The sequence below is a fragment of the Sus scrofa genome, chromosome 3, assembly GCF_000003025.6.
Source record: "Sus scrofa isolate TJ Tabasco breed Duroc chromosome 3, Sscrofa11.1, whole genome shotgun sequence".
In the NCBI taxonomy this organism is placed as follows: Eukaryota; Metazoa; Chordata; class Mammalia; order Artiodactyla; family Suidae; genus Sus; species Sus scrofa.
Genome location: NC_010445.4, coordinates 8,794,754 through 8,811,663, shown reverse-complemented (window position 1 = coordinate 8,811,663; position 16,910 = coordinate 8,794,754). Strand labels below are relative to the sequence as shown.

Genomic DNA, 16,910 nt, shown 5'->3' with positions numbered 1-16,910 from the left:
AATTATCATTAACTTATTAGGCATGATAATGGTGTTTGGGGGGGTGGGGTGTGCTGAAGTCCCGAAACATGAGAATTGCCCAGTGAAAGAGCGAAAGTATTTCATGTTGTGTCGCTTCTCTGGATGGAGTTGTATCACTCACACTCCCGGAGTTCTCATCGTGGCTCAGTGGTTAACAAACCTGACTAGAATCCATGAGGACGAGGGTTTGATCCCTGCCTCGCTCAGTGGGTTGAGGATCCTGCGTTGCCATGAGCTGTGGTGTAGGTTGCAGATGTGGCTCGGATCCCAAGCTGCTGTGGCTTTGGGGTAGGCTGGCGGCTGCAGCTCCGATTCGACCCCTAGCCTGGAAACCGCCATATGCCATGAGTGTGGCCCTAAAAAGACAAAAGACAACAACAACAACAACAAAACACCCTCCGTTTACACCCCCTCCTCCTTGCTGCGGCCAGGCCTGTTCCCCACACTCTCCACACCCAGTCTACCATCTAGCTTTCGAGTTCTTGGCAATTGTTTTACACTGAATTGTGTCCCCCCCACAACAAAAAGAAGTGTTGAAACCCTAACCCTTAGCACCCTGAACATGACCTTATTTGCAGGTAGGTCTTTATGGAGGTAAGCGAGTTAAAATGAGGTTAGGCTAAAGCCTAATCCAGTATGACTGGTGTCCTTGTTCTGGGGGAAGTTTAGGCACAGACGAGCACACAGGGAGAAGGGAACATGAAGATAAAGACTGAGATCCAGGCGATGTGCCTGCAAGCCGGGGAATGCCAAGATTGCCAGCCAACTTCCAGGAGCCAGGGGTGAGGCTGGGACATAGCCATCCCTGCCGCCTTCAGCAGGAGCATAGCCCTGTTGACACCTTGAATTTGGACTCCTGGCCTCTGTAAATGTGAGACAATAAAGTCCTTTTGTACTAAACTGGGAATTACCATGTCGGATTTTTTTTTTTTTTTTTTTTTAAAGCCGCACCTGCGACAAACGGAAGTTTCAGGCCAGGGGTCAAATCAGAGCAGCAGCTGCCGGCTAACACCACGGCCAGTGCACTGTGGAATCGTTAACCCACTGAGCTAGGCCAGGGATCGAACCTCCATCCTCATGGATACAGGTCAGGTTCTTAACCCCCTGAGCCACACGGGAACTCCTGGGGTAATTTGTTATGGCAACCGCAGGAAGTATGGTTCTTTCTGGTCACCACTGCTTGCAGGGGTGGGTTGGAGGGGAAAGAGGTTAGTGGAGAGCCCAGGGGGGCTCCTCAGAGGAGGTGGGCCTCATTTTGGGTGGGGCGGGATGGTGTGGGGGAGGGATAAACCCCCAAGTCTACCTTCCCAGACTCTCAAGAAGAACAAGAGTTGGACAGTGTTGGCAGCATGGACCAGGAGGCAGGTGAAAGGGCCCCCGGTCTAACGTGGAGGGCAGGGGGTAAGAGGGAGGGTGGAAGGGACAGAGGGGCACACCGTAGGCAGAGAACTGAGTATCCAGGCCCTGGTGCCCCTGGCGCTGGGGGTGGGAGGCAAGGAGGCGCTTGCCAAGGCTGGATGGGGCAGCCCTGGACTGAAAAAACACCGTGTTTCACTCATACGAAATACAACCAGGGTGTGCTACATGCTGGGGCCGGGCAGGTGGCTGCAGAAGGTGTGGCTCCTGGGAAAGGAAGAGGCCACCAGGATGCTCCTCGAGGCCCACGCCTCATCCTGGCATCCCCAGGCCCGTGGCCTGAGGGGCACATGGTTCTGGGTCCTCAGAGAAGGGACGTGGGGGAGTCAGATGCCACGCACAGCTGGCTAGGGGTCTCCAGGCCAGTGGATGCCAGGCCCAGAGAGGGGACGATAGAATCCTGGGGAGCATCTGAGAGACTATTGCACAGGGGGGAGACTGAGGCCAGAGTTACAGAGTCACTGGGTGTGGAAGGTGGGAAGTGGCTAGGGGTGATCGGGGACCGGTGGAGAGAAAAGAAGGGGAAGAAAGGGAGAAGGAAGAGAAAAGCAGAAAGAAGAGAGAGGGGAAGGGGGAAGAGGGAGGACAGGGCGCATAAAGGGATGAGAGGGAACCAGAAGGATCGGCCATGACTATGGGCCAAATGCCACCCTTAGATGTTGGTGACTAAGAGTCTGGAAGACGTCGAACATGCCGGGAAAGAAGGTGTCATTCTTACTACTGATAAGACTCCTGGTGACGTTATGCTAGGAGTCTGTGCCAAGGGGTGGCAGGGTTCAGGTCAGTGAACCCCTCTTTAGCGCGAGCCACCGCCCCAGCCCAGCCTCCAGTCCGGCCTTCACTCTCTGCACTTGCCCAGTTAGGCCTCAGGGTGGCCGCCAAGGAAGGCCCCTGTGCCCGTGGGTGGGTTTGGACTTGCCCATGATGATGCTCAGGGCTTCTTTCTCCCTGTTCCTGTCCCCATGTCCCCTTGAAGGAGTGTCGTCTGGGGTCTGGGGCAGGGCGTCAAGGACCCCCACTGCTCCTGGGGTCGTGAGCCCGGGGCAGGAAAAAGTCCAGGTCGTGGCTGTTTGAATGGCATGTGCAGGGCCCAGCATGAGGGGTGCAGGCCCCACCACGTCTCCCCCAAGTACCCTTCCCCCCACCCCGGTGACCTCAGGAAGACATCCTGAGGGGGTGGGAGTCCAGAGGCCATGGTTTGGTTTCCGCCTTTGTTCTCCTCCCTCTTTTTCTGGGAGCAGGAGAGGGCCAGAGAGAACTTCTGGAGGGTCTGACCAGGACCCACTCTCGTCCGCCACTGATCTGAACCCGGTCCCCATGGCCATGGAGCCCAGAGCAGCTGAGTTGGAAGAAATCCTAAGTGTCCCCACCTTTGTCCTTTAGGGGGAGAAACTGAGGCCAGAGATGAACCGAGTTGCCCAGTGGCACACGGAGGCTTCATGGCAGGTTTAGAAACTGGGGCTCCCCAACCCCCGTCTGGTGTCCATCTGGCTACAGCAGTGGGCTTTTCCCCGGTTCTGGGATGCCTGACAGCCCTGTGACATCCTCAGGGCACGAGGCGGGGGTGAGTGGTGCAGAAATGGCCCAGAGAGTTGGAGAGAGCAGACATTTGTCTCCTGTCCTGCAAGGAAAACCCCGGGCATTTGGTGCAGGGGTGGGAGCTGAGGCCGCAGTCACAGGGTAAGGACAGACCCTCCCATTGGTTGAGCATCTGTCACGTGCCAGGGATCATGCCTGGGGGCTTCTGTCTGATCCTCCAGCCCTGATCAGTCAGCTCTCTCTCTGTCTTTTGGCTCCACCTCCCAACGGCCTGCACATGGGAGGCCCCAGGCTAGCAGTCACATCAGAGTTGCAGCTGCCGGCCTACACCACAGCCACAGCAACACGGGATCCAAGCTGTATCTGCCACCTACACCACAGCTCACAGCCATGCCAGATCCCCAACCCAGTGAGTGAGGCCAGGGATCGAACCTGCATCCTCATGGATCCTAGTCGGCCTGAGCCACAGAGGGAACTCCCAAACTCCAACATTCTTATTCTCACTTTTCGGAGAAGAAACTGACTCAGAGAGGCTAACTCAGAAGAGCCCCAAGGCCATGGCTCTTCCCCCAGATCTTGCTGCAGAAGGAGAGGAGTAGCCGGGGGCAGGAGGCTGAGGGCACCTCCACCTGTGCCCCCAGGACTCGGCCCCCCTGGGCAGGGGCTGATCCAGGAGATGGCATCGCTGGGACTATGAGGGTAGTGGAGGGTCAAACACCATTGGGGGGGTGGGGCAGGAGCTGGGGGACCAGAGGCAGAAGACAGAGTGTCATTGTCACCAGTCTCGACTTCAGAGCTTGGAGAGCAGCACACCTGCCCTTCCCCCTTTGGGAACTGGTGAAATGAATAACCATCAAGAAATCGCATAATGAAATGGATCCCAAGTCCTTTGGTCCGGAGGCCCTGGAGAGCTGGGGGCCACCTGAGGCAGCTTGGAAGTTTCACTAACGATTGGGGGTTCAAGCCCCATTCCGGGCCAAAGGGGAAGGGAAGGGGAGCCCCTCCCTGGCCAGGCAGCATGTAGGCACACAGGCCATTGGATCTGTCGCCCCCATGGAGGGGCAGGTGCAGGGTCTGAAGCAGCCTGGAGGAATGAAGGAGACCCCTGGAGGGAGGTAGGAGGCAGAGAGAGGGTGGGCCTGAGCTTGTGAGAAGGGAGTCCTGCTTTTTTTTGGGGGGGGCCACACCCACAGCATATGGAGGTTCCCGGGCTAGTGATTGAATCAGAGCTATAGCCGCCGGCCTACACCACAGCCAACAGCAATGCCAGATCTGAGCCACGTCTGTGACCTATACCACAGCTCATGGCAACACCGGATCCTTAACCCACTGAGCAAGGCCCGGGATTGAACCCGCAACCTCATGGACACTAGTCACGTTCATCACCACTGAACCACGATGGGAATTCCAAGAGGGGCCCCTTCTCTCCTCTTCTCAAGCCCTCTTTACTGCCGCCATGGGAGCCCCACCAGGACATGGGGTGCAGTGCCCAGTCTCAGGATGGCTCAGAGTTTTGGGGTCTGTGGGCTCACAGCTAAACCCAGCCCCTGGGGTCATTTGGAGGGACCTTGCCCCCCTCCAAGGTCAGCAGGGCCAAGTGCACACTATTCTGCCTCCTGGGAACTCCTGATCCTCATTCTGTCGGCTTGAGGTCCACTCCCTGGATGCGACCCTAAGCCCATGGGCCACAGAGACCTCGGTTGGAGATGGCCCCGGCTCTGCCCACACCTGAAGCAGGCAAGGGACTCCGTGCTCCACATGTGGGCACAGGAAGGGGCCGAGATTCAGCGTCCAACCCTGGGAGGGGTGCTCTGCCAAGGAGGAGCTTTCCAGAGAGGCAGGCCTGCAGCCCAGCCCCTGCGGGGAGGGGAACAGACCACTGACGTCACTCTGCACTTTAAAACTTGTTCTTTTATTGGTAGGAAATGCCAGAGCGGAGCAAACAAGATGCTGAGGTGTCTGGGCAGCCTTGAGGGCCCCAGAAGGAGTGCGAGGCAGCAGAGGGGGCTCACAGCAGCGGGAGCCAGGCAAGGCCACCAGCCCTGAGCAGGACCTCCTTGGGCCCTGACGTCTGTTTCCTCCTGGTGGACCTGGGCCTGTGGAGGACTCTGCCACTGCCTGGTCGTCCAGATCTGGCTGAGGGGTGGGAGTCCATGTCCCCCATCACTGAGCAGTTGTCACCACCTTGGGCCTCTGAATGTGGAGCTGGGGGCAGGATGGGAGAGAGGGGGTGAGCCAAGGGGGCCCTTGGTGATGCAGTGACCTGCCTCGGGCCGGGGGATGCCCCAGGCGCTGGGGGGGCAGGGGCGGGGAAGGGGAGTAGCCCCTGGTGGGGCGTGGGGTGGGTCCTGAATCACCTCTGTGGTGGGATCCACATTCTCCAGGGAGGGCTGGAAGTGTTGGTAAGTGTTTTCAAGGGCAAACTTGTCCCCCTTCAGATTCTGGCCTGTAGGGAGAGGGGCTGGGGTGAGAGTCAGCCTGGGGGAGGCTGAAGAAACACAGAGGAGGGATTTTTTTTTTCCAGTTAAATAAAAGGGGGGTGGGGTTGAAGCATCCATCCCATGGTTGCCCTAAACTGCCTTCCCCCTGCTCCTCCATCCTCCCGACAGCGCAGCTTGTCTGGGCCTTGGGACTGTGATGGGAGCTGGCCCCGTGTGACACAGGGACCAGAGGGAACCAGAGCCGCAGCCCTCTGACATGCCCCTGGGTCAGAGGTCATGGCCTGGAGAGCTGGGGCGGCGGGGTGACTTGGTCAGGGTGGAGCAGGAGGAGGTCCCCGTGCCCACTTCCTCAGCAACAGTAACCACAGCACACAGACAGAGGGCGGCTGGGCTGGAATCTTCTTGTTTGAGTTGGCATGTGTCCAGCTCCCCATGTCCCCGTCTTGCAGATAAACTCCCTCCTTGGCGTCATGCCACGGGCTCCACGTCCTCCTGGCATCTCTCCAAACATTCCTCAGGCCTCAGACAGACCAGCTGTGCGAAGCCTCGGCCTCTGCATTCCCCCCGGCGCCCCACTGCGCGCCTTCTCCCCGCTGTGCCCACCCGCCTCGGTCACGCGCCCTGGGCCTGTGAACAGCACACCGGCCCTGCCCGCTGGCATCTGAACACTGTCACCTGCTGTCCGCACATCCCGGACCCTGCTCGGCCTCATGGTCCCCTGCCTGCCTTACTGCGGAGCTCCCTCCCTGGCCTCTCCGCTGTCGCACGTGCTGTCCCCCTAGAATCCTCCTGCATGAGCTGCTCAGAAGCACACCCGGGCCCCTCTCCCAAAGCCCCGCAGGTCCCCCCATCAAAGCCCACGGGCCAGCCCTGATCTGGCTTTGTCATCCTCATGTCCCACTGACCCCCTGCCCTCATTCCCCTACAGGCTCTGCTCTTTGCCATCTCCTCTTTCTTCCTTCCTTTTTTTTTGGCCAACCCACGGCATACGGAGTTCCTGTTTCAGGGATCAGATCCAAGCTGTAGTTGTGACCTAAGCTGTAGCTGCGGCGACACTGGATCCTTAAGCCACGATGCCGGGGCTGATGATCAAACCTATGTCCCAGGGCTCCCAAGACACTGGCCATGCCATTGTGCCACAGCAGGAAGTCTTCCACCCCCTTTCTTAAGCAGGGTCCCCACGGGACAAGGTCTCGCTGCCCACCAGGTTCACGGAAGCAGGTGGCTTACTTGAAGCACCGTCCCTGCCCTCAGCTCACGGGGCTTGGGGTCAGGAGGCTGCCAAGCAGCTGGCCAAGCCTGGCTGCTGCAGCAGATGTAAGACAGGCTGGCAGGAGGTGCGTGTCCCCCACAACCCCACTAAGTCCAACTGAGACACTTATCCAACCCTCCAGGCTGCCACCCCCCTTGCCCACCGCCCCCCCGTGAGATGTACCTTCCCAGATGCCTGTGTTCTGGAAACCGGCAGGGACATCTTCTCCTTGCCACTCTCGAGAGAAATTGTATTCCTGGCTGCCAATAGAAATGCCGTGAGCAGCTGGGGGCAGAGCTGCCTCTGACCCACGGCTTCCAGAAGAAGCTGTCCACACAAGCCGTGGGTCAGGGGCGGAGGCGGGTGGGGCCCTGCCCTCGGCAGCAGAAAACAAAAGGCATGCCTGGGCATGTCACCAAAGTTTGCCCCCACACATCCCTTGGTGGGCCTCAGTGTCCCTACCTGTGAGATGGGGACATTGGACCAGAGTCAGGGCAGCTCCCTTTGACAGCTGGTCAAGTGCCAGGCAGGGCATTATTCAACCTTCCCAGGTGGATCTAACCCATTTTACAGCTGGGAAGAGCGACACGCGTGATAACAGCCACGGTGATAACAAGCACCAGGTCATTTCATTACCTAAGCCAATTTCAGTATATAAGTTTGTGTTTCCATTTCTCTGCCAAACAGAATATCCTAGCAGATCGGCAGGCTGCCCTTTGCTGTACCCAGAGCTGGGAGGGCCTGGGAGGGGCCGGGCCTCACCCTGGTTGGGCCTCAGCTGACTTCTGATGGCTGAGCTGGAAGAGGCAGAGCCTTAAGGGATTCCGCCTGTGGCTCCCTCTCCCCGGCGCTGTCTCAGAGGCTCACCTGCGCAGTTTTTTCTGGGATCGGCCGAGGAAGACGGTCAGGAGCAGCACCGCGAGCACGAGCAGCACCGCCACGGCCCCCACGATCCCGAACACCAGGCTCTTGCTGGTGCTGAGTTCACAGCTTTCTCCCCAGTACCAGTGGGTCTTGGAGTTCGGGCATCTGGGGACACACACAAGCTCAGGCCAGCCCACCAGCATCCCTCGCCCACCCAGTCTCCCCATACAAAACAGTCCACGTCAAAGCCCAAGAAACCAGCTCTCGCTCTGACTTCTCAAGGCGAAGAGGTAGGGAGAGGGTACCGGGACCCCAGATCTGCAGAGCAGGAATTCAGCATCCAAGAGTGCTGTGTGCCTCACCCCAGACATAGGATGTTCACCGCCCGCCTAATCGCTAAGGAGCTGGCACATGTGTTTTATATTTTGTACTTAATTTATGGTCTCTGAAAAGTCTCGCCCCAGCTGCAGCTGGAGGTGATACTGGTACGGTGGCTGGGCTGACATCAGGGAAATGAATGACAGATGGAGATCAAGAGATGCGTAGTTAGAGATTTGGAAATTGATAGCTGGAACTTTCTCAGGAAGGGGCTTGCTCAGTCCTCAGTCCTCAGACGCCCGCCCGCCTGTGTCTGTAATTTGCCCCTCCCCCTCCCTCTGGTGGGGGTTGGGGGTGATGGGAGGCCTGGGGAGGGGGAAGGGGGATGCAGAGGAGTGGGGGGAGGGGCCCTGTGAGCTCTGCCCACCCCCTCCCTGCCCCTTGGGGTGACTGTCAGAGAGAGTGCAGCTCTGCCGCAGAGAGGGTGGGCGCCAGGCTTCGAGGGGACGGGCACTCACAGGCAGCGGGGCCCGCTTTGCTGCAGCTGGCAGGTGCCTTGGTTACAGTTCATTTGCGACTTTGTCCCCGTGGTACATTTGGTCACACAGGCAAGCTTCCCATCCAGTTCATCCACATAGTAGAATTGGGCAAAGTCCTTGGCCACCTGCTGGGTGCATTGCCCTGGGGGGCGGGGTGGGGGCAGGCAGGAACCATCAGCGAGGCGAACGCCCCCCTAGCCCCCGTTTAGCACCCACACTCTGCGGAGCTGCTTACCTTGCAGGTCAAAGCCAAGCTTCACTGTCTCGTTAACGAAGATGGTCTTGTCAAAGCACAGATCCATGGCGTCTGCCCGGGGCGGCGGGAAAGAACAAAGCAGGTAGGCCACACTCTGTCCCCTGGCGGCAGCCAGCCTCTGCGCCCGCCAAGAGGACTCAGGTCTTGGCCCGTCCCTAGATGCCGCCAGGCCTGTGAGCTGGCTTAGGTGAGGACATTAGGGCTGGTGACAACCTCAGCCCAGGATAGGGAGGGGCTGCGGGGAGCAGCACAAGAGCGTGGGGAAGGTACCTGGGCCCGGCTTCTGGATTCCTCGAGGCAGGTCTCTGGAGGTCCAGAGAGAGGTGAGATGCAGGGGTCGAGGGTGGGAGGTGGGGCCGAGACCTCTAGGGGACCCCTCTTCTCCTTTCCCCACCAGCAGCAAGGGGTTTTAGGTGGGCTCACCTTTGCACTCTTGAGAATCACTGCTTAGCCTTCTGGTCTCATTTGTAAGCTTGAGGTTTATGATCTTGGTGAGGTTTTCAAACAGTTCCTGAAATTTTGGTGTGAAGTTTGCCTCCATGACGACTTCATGTTCCACCACAACGCTGCCATTGCTGGAACCAGGAGACATCAGTGAGTTGCCCACCCTCCCCACAAGGGGGGCCCAAGACATAGGAGGGGTGACGAGAAACCTTAGCTGCATAACCCAGAGGCAAGACAGAACAGAGCCCCTTTAAATTAGAGGGAGGCCACAGAGTAAGATATTGAACCATCAGTAAATGATTACAATAAATGCCAATGGGCAAAGTGCATTCCTAAAGATGCAGGCTCTTGGCAAAGGCGTGGAGACCTTGAACCCTTGTGCATTGTTGGTGGGGCTGTGAAATGGTACAGTCATGTGGACAACAGTATGGTGGTTTCTTAAGAAATTAAAAAATAGAATGACCGTATGGTCCTGCAATTCCACCTCTGGGCATCCATCCCGAAGTCTTGAAAGCAGGCCCGGGAAGAAATGTTTGTATACCCACGTTCATAGCAGCGTTATTCATAAAAACTAAAATGTGGAACTGATCTAAGTGTCCATTGATGGATGAATGGATAAACACAATGTGGTCTATACATATAATGCAATGTTATTCTGTCTTAAAAGGAAGGAAGTTCTGATGAAAGAATGAAGGAATGCATGGTCTCAGAGCTCTCAGGTGTTGCCTTGGGTCTGGGGGTCTTCTGGCCCAGCCAGGTACTGACACTCTGGCTGTTCTTGATGGCGGAAGCAGGAGAGCAGGCAAGAGAGAAGTCTTAAAGTACTCCCCCCACCCCCACCACTGCCCCCATACTCACAGCAGTCTCCTAATGATCACATCTTTGTACTGGGGAAAGTCATCGCCCTTGTAAGCTTTAGCCATCTGAAATAAACAAGAAAGCTGAGCTCATATAGGCCCGGAGTGTGCAGCCGTCCCCATTTTCTGAGCCCACAGGAAAGAGAGAGGGAGAGGCATAGGGATGTTCCTGCTTCCAGGATGCGGGTGGGGGAGGGCTCAAGCAAGGAAGCTCCCGGAGGACCCCGTCTGAGGACTTGGGAAGCCTGAAGGGACCCATGAGCTGAGAAATCCTGGAGAGAAGGTCAGGATGAGCCCCGGCAGCCCCTCTCACATTGGGGGAATCTAGGCTTTCTTGGCTCTTACCTGATTCTTGAACTTTTGAGTGAAATCCCGGTGTTCATGGGAGGATATGTTATTTAGCTCTTTTGTGAAATTCTTGTTAGTCACTTTCACCCTCAGGTCTACAGTGGCATTGATTTTTTCTGGGATTTCTGTGGGAACAGGCCACATCAGGAATGAGACAGCAACCCCCCGAGTAATAAGTTCCAGGATGGGTTAATTCTTCATCTGTTGGCCTCATGGAGGTAGGGAAGATGTGTAGGGGGGAGGAGGGAAATTCAAAAGGCAGGTGGGGAGTTCCCAGCATGGCTCAGCGGAAGCGAATCTGACTAGGAACCATGAGGATGCAGGTTCGATCCCTGGCATTGCTCGGCAGGTTAAGGATCCGGCATTGCTGTGGCTGTGACATAGGCTGGCAGCTGTAGCTCCAATTCGACCCCTAGCCTGGGAACCTCCATATGCCACAGGTGAAGCCCTAAAAAGACAAAAAAAAAAAAAAAGGCAGGTGGGAGTAGCTGAAACTTCTGCCTCTTGTTTCTGAATACCATGAGGAGCTGGTGGCCAGGATCACGACCCAGTGAGATCTAAGTGGAGGGCTCCAGTTCATCATGATGAGAGAGGCAAGTTAGCTAGTGAAAAGGGCCTTAAAAGAAGAGGCAGAAGCACCGTGTACTACCTGCACCTTGGCTTGGGCGAAAGTCACATTTTCTCCTCTAACTGCACAATTAAGCAGGGGTCGCACATGATCCTTGCAGTCCTGCCCTCCTCTTTTAAGTGGTTAAGAGGGGTGGGGACGACCTACAGGCCTCAAAAAAAGTCTTTACCTAGGAAGTGGTAATCCAAGAGGGATTTGCACTGGTAACCAAAGTAGCCTTGAGGGCAGATACAATCTTCTCCGTTCCAAGTGGCCCCATTATAGCACTGCCCTGAAAAGGGGTAGAATAGTCACAGAGGTTACCATGGAAGCCCAAGACACAAAAACACCAACTCTTGCTTCAAGCCCCATCATTCAGATACTACACTGAAAGACACTGCACTGGGACCAGATAATCATGCAGGAATGGAGACCCTTCTGCCACCACCTCAATCACCAGGAGATAGTGAGGAAAGGAGGAGGGACAACAGAGAGGGAGGAAGCAAGAGATAAAAGAGGACATGCAAAGAAAACAAGGGCCCTAACAACCAAAAGGGAAAACTATCATCTGCATGGACTAAGTCCATTAGCAACAAGAAGGCACTGGAAGGGTGGAACAAGACTGAGAAAAGGAGAAAAATGATTAGCTGATGAGGGGAGGTGAACGGGTAGGGTCTATAGAGTGATATACAAGGAGACATACGTGGTGTCGTAGTCAGAGAATGGGCTGTCGTCACAACTGTGTTCCTACTAGTGAATGAAGGATGAAGAGTTGAAATGGTACGAAACCCAGGGACTGACGCATTGGTGGAGCCAGACCATTCAGGAACAGTGCTAGAACTCCCAGGGCCTGGGGTGGAGGAACTTTCTGAAGAGACAGTGGATCCAGACCAGTCAGAAACGGTGCTAGAACTCCGAGGGCCTGTGGTGGGAGAACTTTCTGAAGAGACAGTGGATTCAGACCAGTCAGAAAAGGTGATAGAACTCCCACGGCCTAGGGTGGAGGACCTTTCTGAAGAGACAGTGGAACCAGACCAGTCAGGAATGGTGCTAGAACGCCCAGGGCCTGTGGTAGGAGAACTTTCTAAAGAGAAGGTAGATTCAGACCATTCAGAAATGGTGCTAGAACCCGCAGGGTCTGTGGTAGGAGAACTTTCTGAGGAGAAGGTAGATCCAAACCATTCAGGAACAGTGGAAGGACTCCCAGGGCCTGGGGTGGAGGTCCTTTCTGAAGAGACAGTGGGTCCAGACGAGTCAGGAAATTTGCTAGAATGCCCAGTGCCTGTGGTAGAGAAACTTTCTGAAGAGATAGTGGATCCAGACCAGTGAGGAATGGTGCTAGAACTCTCAGTACCTGTAGTGGAGGAAATTTCTGAAGAGACAGTGGATCCAGACCAGTCAGGAGCGGTGGTAGGACTCCCAGGGCCTGGGGTGGAGGTACTTTCTGAAGAGACAGTGGGTCCAGACGAGTCAGGAGTGGTGGTAGGACTCCCAGGGCCTGGGGTGGAGGTACTTTCTGAAGAGACAGTGGGTCCAGACGAGTCAGGAGTGGTGGTAGGACTCCCAGGGCCTGGGGTGGAGGTACTTTCTGAAGAGACAGTGGGTCCAGACGAGTCAGGAGTGGTGGTAGGACTCCAGGGCCTGGGGGGGGGGGGGGGGGGGGGGGGTCCAGGGCCTGGGGTGGAGGTACTTCTGAAGAGACAGTGGGTCCAGACGAGTCAGGAGTGGTGGTAGGACTCCCAGGGCCTGGGGTGGAGGTACTTTCTGAAGAGACAGTGGATCCAGACGAGTCAGGAGTGGTGGTAGGACTCCCAGGGCCTGGGGTGGAGGTACTTTCTGAAGAGACAGTGGGTCCAGACGAGTCAGGAGTGGTGGTAGGACTCCCAGGCCTGGGGTGGAGGTACTTTCTGAAGAGACAGTGGGTCCAGACGAGTCAGGAGTGGTGGTAGGACTCCCAGGGCCTGGGGTGGAGGTACTTTCTGAAGAGACAGTGGGTCCAGACGAGTCAGGAGTGGTGGTAGGACTCCCAGGGCCTGGGGTGGAGGTACTTTCTGAAGAGACAGTGGATCCAGACGAGTCAGGAGTGGTGGTAGGACTCCCAGGGCCTGGGGTGGAGGTACTATCTGAAGAGACAGTGGATCCAGACGAGTCAGGAGTGGTGGTAGGACTCCCAGGGCCTGGGGTGGAGGTACTTTCTGAAGACACAGTGGATCCAGACGAGTCAGGAGTGGTGGTAGGACTCCCAGGGCCTGGGGCGGAGGTACTTTCTGTAGAGACAGTGGATCCCGACGAGTCAGGAGTGGTGGTAGGACTCCCAGGGCCTGGGGTGGAGGTACTTTCTGAAGAGACAGTGGGTCCAGACGAGTCAGGAGTGGTGGTAGGACTCCCAGGGCCTGGGGCGGAGGTACTTTCTGAAGAGACAGTGGTCCAGACGAGTCAGGAGTGGTGGTAGGACTCCCAGGGCCTGGGGTGGAGGTACTTTCTGAAGAGACAGTGGATCCAGACGAGTCAGGAGTGGTGGTAGGACTCCCAGGGCCTGGGGCGGAGGTACTTTCTGAAGAGACACTGGATCCAGACCAGTCAGGAGTGGTGGTAGGACTCCCAGGGCCTGGGGTGGAGGTACTTTCTGAAGAGACAGTGGATCCAGACGAGTCAGGAGTGGTGGTAGGACTCCCAGGGCCTGGGGCGGAGGTACTTCTGAAGAGACAGTGGGTCCGGACCAGTCAGGAGTGGTGGTAGGACTCCCAGGGCCTGGGGTGGAGGTACTTTCTGTAGAGACAGTGGATCCAGACCAGTCAGGAGAGGTGGTAGGACTCCCACGGCCTGGGGTGGAGGTACTTTCTGAAGAGACAGTGGTCCAGACCAGTCAGGAGTGGTGGTAGGACTCCCAGGGCCTGGGGTGGAGGTACTTTCTGAAGAGACAGTGGGTCCAGACGAGTCAGGAGTGGTGGTAGGACTCCCAGGGCCTGGGGTGGAGGTACTTTCTGTAGCGACAGTGGATCCAGACCATTCCGGAGTGGTGGTAGGACTCCCAGGGCCTGGGGTGGAGGTACTTTCTGAAGAGACAGTGGATCCAGACGAGTCAGGAGTGGTGGTAGGACTCCCAGGGCCTGGGGTGGAGGTACTTTCTGAAGAGACAGTGGGTCCAGACAGTCAGGAGTGGTGGTAGGACTCCCAGGGCCTGGGGTGGAGGTACTTTCTGAAGAGACAGTGGGTCCAGACCAGTCAGGAGTGGTGGTAGGACTCCCAGGGCCTGGGGTGGAGGTACTTTCTGAAGAGACAGTGGGTCCAGACCAGTCAGGAGTGGTGGTAGGACTCCCAGGGCCTGGGGTGGAGGTACTTTCTGAAGAGACAGTGGGTCCAGACGAGTCAGGAGTGGTGGTAGGACTCCCAGGGCCTGGGGTGGAGGTACTTTCTGAAGAGACAGTGGGTCCAGACGAGTCAGGAGTGGTGGTAGGACTCCCAGGGCCTGGGGTGGAGGTACTTTCTGAAGAGACAGTGGGTCCAGACGAGTCAGGAGTGGTGGTAGGACTCCCAGGGCCTGGGGTGGAGGTACTTTCTGAAGAGACAGTGGGTCCAGACCATTCCGGAGTGGTGGTAGGACTCCCAGGGCCTGGGGTGGAGGTACTTTCTGAAGAGACAGTGGGTCCAGACGAGTCAGGAGTGGTGGTAGGACTCCCAGGGCCTGGGGTGGAGGTACTTTCTGAAGAGACAGTGGGTCCAGACCATTCCGGAGTGGTGGTAGGACTCCCAGGGCCTGGGGTGGAGGTACTTTCTGAAGAGACAGTGGGTCCAGACCAGTCAGGAGTGGTGGTAGGACTCCCAGGGCCTGGGGTGGAGGTACTTTCTGAAGAGACAGTGGGTCCAGACCAGTCAGGAGTGGTGGTAGGACTCCCAGGGCCTGGGGTGGAGGTACTTTCTGAAGAGACAGTGGGTCCGACCAGTCAGGAGTGGTGGTAGGACTCCCAGGGCCTGGGGTGGAGGTACTTTCTGAAGAGACAGTGGGTCCGGACCAGTCAGGAGTGGTGGTAGGACTCCCAGGGCCTGGGGTGGAGGTACTTTCTGAAGAGACAGTGGGTCCAGACCAGTCAGGAGTGGTGGTAGGACTCCCAGGGCCTGGGGTGGAGGTACTTTCTGAAGAGACAGTGGGTCCAGACGAGTCAGGAGTGGTGGTAGGACTCCCAGGGCCTGGGGTGGAGGTACTTTCTGAAGAGACAGTGGGTCCAGACAGTCAGGAGTGGTGGTAGGACTCCCAGGGCCTGGGGTGGAGGTACTTTCTGAAGAGACAGTGGGTCCAGACGAGTCAGGAGTGGTGGTAGGACTCCCAGGGCCTGGGGTGGAGGTACTTTCTGAAGAGACAGTGGGTCCAGACCAGTCAGGAGTGGTGGTAGGACTCCCAGGGCCTGGGGTGGAGGTACTTTCTGAAGAGACAGTGGGTCCAGACCAGTCAGGAGTGGTGGTAGGACTCCCAGGGCCTGGGGTGGAGGTACTTTCTGAAGAGACAGTGGGTCCAGACGAGTCAGGAGTGGTGGTAGGACTCCCAGGGCCTGGGGTGGAGGTACTTTCTGAAGAGACAGTGGTCCAGACGAGTCAGGAGTGGTGGTAGGACTCCCAGGGCCTGGGGTGGAGGTACTTTCTGAAGAGACAGTGGGTCCAGACGAGTCAGGAGTGGTGGTAGGACTCCCAGGGCCTGGGGTGGAGGTACTTTCTGAAGAGACAGTGGGTCCAGACCAGTCAGGAGTGGTGGTAGGACTCCCAGGGCCTGGGGTGGAGGTACTTTCTGAAGAGACAGTGGGTCCAGACGAGTCAGGAGTGGTGGTAGGACTCCCAGGGCCTGGGGTGGAGGTACTTTCTGAAGAGACAGTGGTCCAGACGAGTCAGGAGTGGTGGTAGGACTCCCAGGGCCTGGGGGGAGGTACTTTCTGAGAGACAGTGGTCCAGACGAGTCAGGAGTGGTGGTAGGACTCCCAGGGCCTGGGGTGGAGGTACTTCTGAAGAGACAGTGGGTCCAGACCATTCCGGAGTGGTGGTAGGACTCCCAGGGCCTGGGGTGGAGGTACTTTCTGAAGAGACAGTGGGTCCAGACCAGTCAGGAGTGGTGGTAGGATTCCCAGGGCCTGGGGTGGAGGTACTTTCTGAAGAGACAGTGGGTCCAGACGAGTCAGGAGTGGTGGTAGGACTCCCAGGGCCTGGGGTGGAGGTACTTTCTGAAGAGACAGTGGGTCCAGACGAGTCAGGAGTGGTGGTAGGACTCCCAGGGCCTGGGGTGGAGGTACTTTCTGAAGAGACAGTGGGTCCAGACCATTCCGGAGTGGTGGTAGGACTCCCAGGGCCTGGGGTGGAGGTACTTTCTGAAGAGACAGTGGGTCCAGACCAGTCAGGAGTGGTGGTAGGACTCCCAGGGCCTGGGGTGGAGGTACTTTCTGAAGAGACAGTGGGTCCAGACCAGTCAGGAGTGGTGGTAGGACTCCCAGGGCCTGGGGTGGAGGTACTTTCTGAAGAGACAGTGGGTCCAGACCAGTCAGGAGTGGTGGTAGGACTCCCAGGGCCTGGGGTGGAGGTACTTTCTGAAGAGACAGTGGGTCCAGACGAGTCAGGAGTGGTGGTAGGACTCCCAGGGCCTGGGGTGGAGGTACTTTCTGAAGAGACAGTGGGTCCAGACGAGTCAGGAGTGGTGGTAGGACTCCCAGGGCCTGGGGTGGAGGTACTTTCTGAAGAGACAGTGGGTCCAGACCATTCCGGAGTGGTGGTAGGACTCCCAGGGCCTGGGGTGGAGGTACTTTCTGAAGAGACAGTGGGTCCAGACCAGTCAGGAGTGGTGGTAGGACTCCCAGGGCCTGGGGTGGAGGTACTTTCTGAAGAGACAGTGGGTCCAGACCAGTCAGGAGTGGTGGTAGGACTCCCAGGGCCTGGGGTGGAGGTACTTTCTGAAGAGACAGTGGGTCCAGACGAGTCAGGAGTGGTGGTAGGACTCCCAGGGCCTGGGGTGGAGGTACTTTCTGAAGAGA

At 57.3% G+C, this 16,910-nt stretch overlaps 1 protein-coding gene across 1 annotated transcript; it reads right to left on the bottom strand.

The window, feature by feature from the left end:
* On the bottom strand, positions 4,866-15,919 carry MUC12 (mucin 12, cell surface associated). Its single transcript, XM_021087977.1, has 12 exons — positions 15,892-15,919; positions 11,606-12,436; positions 11,093-11,194; positions 10,293-10,420; positions 9,949-10,013; positions 9,070-9,221; positions 8,626-8,697; positions 8,370-8,532; positions 7,537-7,698; positions 6,853-6,929; positions 5,334-5,422; positions 4,866-5,181 (listed from the first exon to the last, which is right to left on the bottom strand). Exons 1-12 carry the CDS (start codon positions 15,917-15,919, stop codon positions 5,140-5,142), a joined length of 1,911 nt encoding a protein of 636 aa, XP_020943636.1. The 3' UTR covers positions 4,866-5,139.

Bases quoted from the DNA above. Each gene is read 5' to 3' on its own strand.
- MUC12 (XM_021087977.1), bottom strand. From the start codon at position 15,919: ATGGTCTGGACCCACTGTCTCTTCAGAA. The intron at 8,533-8,625 runs GTAAGCAGCTCC...CCCGCCCCCCAG, and splicing joins GCTTGGCTTTGACCTGCAAG to GGCAATGCACCCAGCAGGTG. The intron at 5,182-5,333 runs GTGATTCAGGAC...TCCTGCCCCCAG, and splicing joins ATGTGGATCCCACCACAGAG to CTCCACATTCAGAGGCCCAA.